Source organism: Empidonax traillii, unplaced genomic scaffold (assembly GCF_003031625.1).
Source record: "Empidonax traillii isolate 1590-97213 ecotype Southwest subspecies unplaced genomic scaffold, ASM303162v1 scaffold1095:size333308, whole genome shotgun sequence".
NCBI classification, from domain to species: Eukaryota; Metazoa; Chordata; class Aves; order Passeriformes; family Tyrannidae; genus Empidonax; species Empidonax traillii.
The window spans coordinates 165,095-169,824 of NW_020956288.1; the positions used below are offsets into that span (position 1 = coordinate 165,095).

The 4,730-nt window shown below is 57.2% G+C and overlaps 1 protein-coding gene across 1 annotated transcript; it reads right to left on the reverse strand.

Annotated features, from left to right (window-relative positions):
* Positions 1-231: 231 nt before the first annotated feature.
* MYF5 (myogenic factor 5) lies at positions 232-1,674 on the reverse strand. Its single transcript, XM_027904817.1, has 3 exons — positions 1,140-1,674; positions 556-631; positions 232-434 (listed from the first exon to the last, which is right to left on the reverse strand). Exons 1-3 carry the CDS (start codon positions 1,644-1,646, stop codon positions 241-243), a joined length of 777 nt encoding a protein of 258 aa, XP_027760618.1. The 5' UTR covers positions 1,647-1,674; the 3' UTR covers positions 232-240.
* Between the last annotated feature and the right edge of the window lie 3,056 nt (positions 1,675-4,730).

A 4,730-nucleotide genomic window follows, 5' to 3' on the forward strand; every position in this document is an offset into this window, starting at 1 on the left:
CTGCCAGACAGCTCTCTCACAGCACGTTTTATTTGCAGCGGGGTTTCCGGGGTAGCGCGCGTGTCCCGAGCCCCGGGGTCTGCCAGCCCCAGAGAGAGACGGCGGCCCAAGGGGCACCGGGGCTGCCCGTCTCTCCCGAGAAGCATTTGCAGGAGGCGGCTGGGCACGGGGACGGCTCCGGCGGGACAGCAGCAGCCCCGGCGGCGGCAGCAGGCGCGGGGTGCCGGCCCTCCTGGCCCCTCATAGCGCCTGGTAGGTCCGTCGGGGCGGCGGCGTCCCGGGCGTCCCCGGCCCCGAGTCGATGCTGGCGCTGGGCGAGAGAGAGTCGGCGTCGCGGAGGGGCAGCCCTGGTTCCTCCCCCGGGGAGAGACGGTCCACGATGCTGGAGAGGCAGTCCAGGCTGGACAGGGCGCTGCTCTGATCGGCGGCGTAGGCTGCGCCGTTGACGGGGAAGGGAGACGGGGACACGGCAGTGCGTTACCTTGGGGTCCCGCTCTGCTTTCCCCAGATGCCACGGGGAGTGGGGGGGCCGAGGTTCGGCTCGGCTCGGCTTACCGTGGGCCATCTCGGAGCAGTAGACCGCGTCGAAGCTGCTGCCTCTCGCCGACCAGACGGGACTGCCGCAGTCGGCCTGCAAGATAGCGAGGGGCGAGTGCCGGCCCAGCCGCCCGCGCCCAGGGGCCAGCGGGACGCTCCCCACGAAGGGGAAGCGCCTTGAAGGCCGGCGGGAAGGGAGCCCCGGCGCCTGCAGGGCAGCGAGGCAGCAGCCCCGCGGCCACGTTGCTGCCGCTGGGCAGCCCCTTCCCCGCCTCCCCCCGCCCCATGCCGAACCCCTCTGCGGCACAACGCTAAGAGAGGAGGCGAGGAGACTCCGGGACCTGGGGCTGGGGCGCCTGCAGGGTGCTCTCGGGCAGCGCTACCACCCCACCAAGCATTCCCGGATAGCCCACGTGCGTGCTCAGCGGTAAATCTGGGAAGGGGCCTGTTATAAGGAAAACCGCCTGCCTTTTACTGATGTCCGGGTGCGTTTGGCCCGTCCCACACCCATGGGACTGGTCTCAAGAAGCTAGGCCGAGAGGGACCTGTCCGCGGGCCTTCCTGGGGTCCCCACAGCCCGATCGCTCCTGCCTCCCTCTTACCATCCCATCGGAGCAGCTGGAAGTGGGGCTGGTCGGTTCGGAGCAACTCTGTCCTGGCAGGTGATAGTAGTTTTCTACCTGTTCCCTCAAGAGCTCCTGGAGGCTCTCGATGTATCTGATGGCGTTTCTCAGAATCTCTACTTTGGGGAGTCTCTGGTTGGGGTTGGCAGTGGTGCATCTCTTCAGGGTCTCAAAAGCCTGGTTCACTTTCTTCAGCCTCCTCCTCTCCCTCATGGTGGCCGCCTTCCGCCGGTCCATTGTGGTGGATTTTCTTTTGCAGGCTTTGCAAGCCCACATGAGGCAGTGACCGGCCTGGTGGTGGCCAGTGGGAGCTCGGACATGCTCCTCTTCCTCAGAGCAGGCGAGCTCGGAGGGCTCGTGGGCGCCAAAGGGGGGCAGATCCCTGGCCTCAAAATCCTCGGGGAACTCACCCTCCGGGGAGGAGAGGCAGGAGCTGTCGTAGAAGAGCTCGGACGGGGAGAACTTGCAGCTGTCCATCACCTCCATTCCTGCTGCGGAGCCGTCAGTGCGGGACGGCAGCCACCGGCTCTGGGCGAGGCGCTCCGCAGCGCGGTGGGCTAATTTCCTCCGTAATTAGCGACCCGAGACCAAGTGTCTTTCGGGTGATGCAGGGGGCCCTTATATATACATGGAAAGGGAGGCTGGTCTGCAGCGGCCAGTCTTTATTAGCATATCCCACCACAGCCCCTGCCGGGGGCTGTCTGGACAAGCCCCCTCTAGTTTGCAGGAGACAATTTGCTCCGCATCGCTCCTGTGGAGAGCCGAGCATTTTTCTAATGAACGACCTCGCCAGAACTGGTTGCGACATCTCAGAAATTTCAACCAATTCTGGGAATTTTCAGTTTTGGTATGGAAAGAGAAAGAGGGGTAGTGGACGCGCACGAACCACTGACATTTCCAACAGAGTTCTTCCTCATCCCGATGTTCCCATCTCCCATCACACACTGCCTCTGGGAAATTAACGTTGAGCACCCCCGTTGCACCTACCGTGTCTGCTTACATATCTTTATTTCCCACAGCCCATGGTCCAGGTCTGGCCTGAAACAAGCTACCCTTCTTCTTAGACCTAAGATATGTTCATTTATATCGAGGAGAGCGTTGTCTTGTAGTTAAAGTTGTGTCACCAGCTGCTTAAATTTACAAATTAGGGGACAAAACGGCACAGCTACTTGTGCCCAGGAGAGAGGAGGAGGGGGAGAAACCGAGATTTTAGTGCTGTCGGATCGGGTCACAGGGAAAGATGTTCACAAAAGAAGAGTGTATGTGTTTGCTCCGAAACAAATCCCCTTCCCATTCCTTCTCCTACTCGTGTGACTTGGTGCTGCTTAGAGACACAACAGTCAAGCAGTGCCTTGGGCTTGCTAATTTTCTGCTTTTAGGCAAACTTGTACCGTTACAGATGCGTCCCAGCTGCCAGCGCAACAAACCCCTCCTGGAAGTGTAAAATTTCTAACCCCGCAATCCCTAAGTAACTTTACACAAGCCGGGGACAAAAGCCTTGCAGAGCCCCAGCCGCAGCAGTAGCCGAGCGGAGCGGTGCAAGGGTCATTAGAGTGGTAATGAAGCCATTTAACAGGCATTTGCTAACGCGCAGGAATCCTTTGGTTTCATCCAGGTGGCTTTTGTAGCTGAGGAAAATATTATGAGAAGGCAAAGGAAACCTTCCCTACCTGGGAATAAAATTATATGACCTAGGTTAACTCAAACGGAGAGCAAGTGACCCAGCAGCGGTTCAAACACTACGGAGCCGGTCTGTGTGCCCAGGAAAAAGGTGTCTTCAGTTAGCCTCCCTTCAGGACAAGGTAATGCGGTGGTATGGCGAGCCAGTTGTCTCAAGGAGATGCTGATCAAGTGAGCAAGGCAGGTAGGGAGTATCTTCTGAGAGAGGTGCCCTGTAGCAGCCACATCGCTGGAAAGCGATCCTCACGGGCGAGGTGGAGAGCAGCCAGCAGCTCGGCCGCGGTTGAGGCTGGAGGGACCCCATCTGCTCCCTGTTTCCCCTCCACCACCACCCCCGAATCCCCAACGGTGGATTTCCACTCTTAGGCTAAAACTTCTAAAAAACAACCATGCACACACTCTACTTCCTTCGAGCAGACGCATGATTATCTGAAGTCTGGGAAAGGCTACATCTGCACTACTTTGGTTTATTTGGGGCCATAAACAGGGGGAGCCCCCTTTGAAATGAATACTGTAGGAAAAGCAGGGAGTTGGTAAAGGAATAAAGTTACAGAAAGGGGAAAGCTCAGAATTTCAGGACTCTGTCACTCTGAAGTGCAGGTTGCTGTTTTGTTGGGCCACATCTGAAACAGAGCAGTTCTCTACTGTTTTGCTAAGATAGCGTCTGTCAGAAGGGGTTCTGCTAGGCAGTAACTTGAACTCTTCACTGGGCTGTGGCGTGCACACACAGAGACACAGACAGACACACGCAATTTTATTTACCACGTTTGCACTGCGTAAAATAGAGCTGTTTATATATTCATGCTTCATGCGTAAAAACTCCTTGATCTTTGAAGTGCCGATTGCAGTTCCGATCACCTTTCTTGGTTGGTGCATGCTTGGTTTCTTTCCAAGCATGCACTGTGGATCTCCCCGTGACCAACGCCAACTCCCTCAGTCCTGCTCTCTTGGCATGCAGAGCTTTAGCTCGCAGCTTTGACTCTTAGCTCAGCGGGGGGCTGTTAAAAACCGTGTCTTTCCCCAAAAGTCTTTGAGTAGCTAGAAAAATGTCTTTCCTTTTTCCTTAAATATTCTTGGGCAAGGGTAAGAAAGCATGGAAGAGTCTGTCATTCAGGAAGAAAAAAAGATCTGTAAATAGTATTCCTTAAGGAGTCCACGGCTCCTCTGGTAAAGTGATCTCAAAACAGATTTGCAAAAATGCAGTAGGCGAGTGGAACTAAAGAAAGGGGAGAGAAAACACGAACTACAAGGCTGGCTAATGAGGTTTCTGGGGAAGGGCGAGGTGGGGGGGTGGGGGAGGATACTGCTGCATTTCAGGAGGCTCAAGTCCGGAAAGCGGGAAGCAGCCTGAGAATTAGACACTGTCTGCTCCTGTGGACGAGTAGAGGGAAATGGTGAATGTGTCAGTCTCTCTTTATATGATGCTCCTCACACCAGTCCTCCCCGCTCCTCGGCAATCGCCGTGCCGCACCTATTTCTGGAGGGATTCTGTCCCATGTGGGCAACGTTTCCAGACTATGCCGTCTTTTTCCAAGCCCCATGCCTTTCTCTTTGGGAAAAGAAAATCCCACCGAAACCAGAAATCACTGGGCTGAGGAGGTGAGAGGTGTTTGGGGTCCACCCGAGCTCCCCCCAAACTCCGGCCCTTCGGAGCGCCTTGCGCCTTGCCCCGCCGGCCTCCGGCCTCGACGGAGCGCCCAGCCGAGCCCCGGTGCAGCGCGGCGAGAGCGTCACTCAGGGATGAAACTTAACACTGCCAAGCCGCTCTGCTCCCGCTGTCGGTGGGTGCCGGCAGCGGCGGCGAGGGCTACCCCGCACTGCCCCGGCAGCAAAACTGTGTCCTAGTCGGGCTGGTGGGGCCGGGCGCTTCCAGCCGTGTGAGAAACGTTT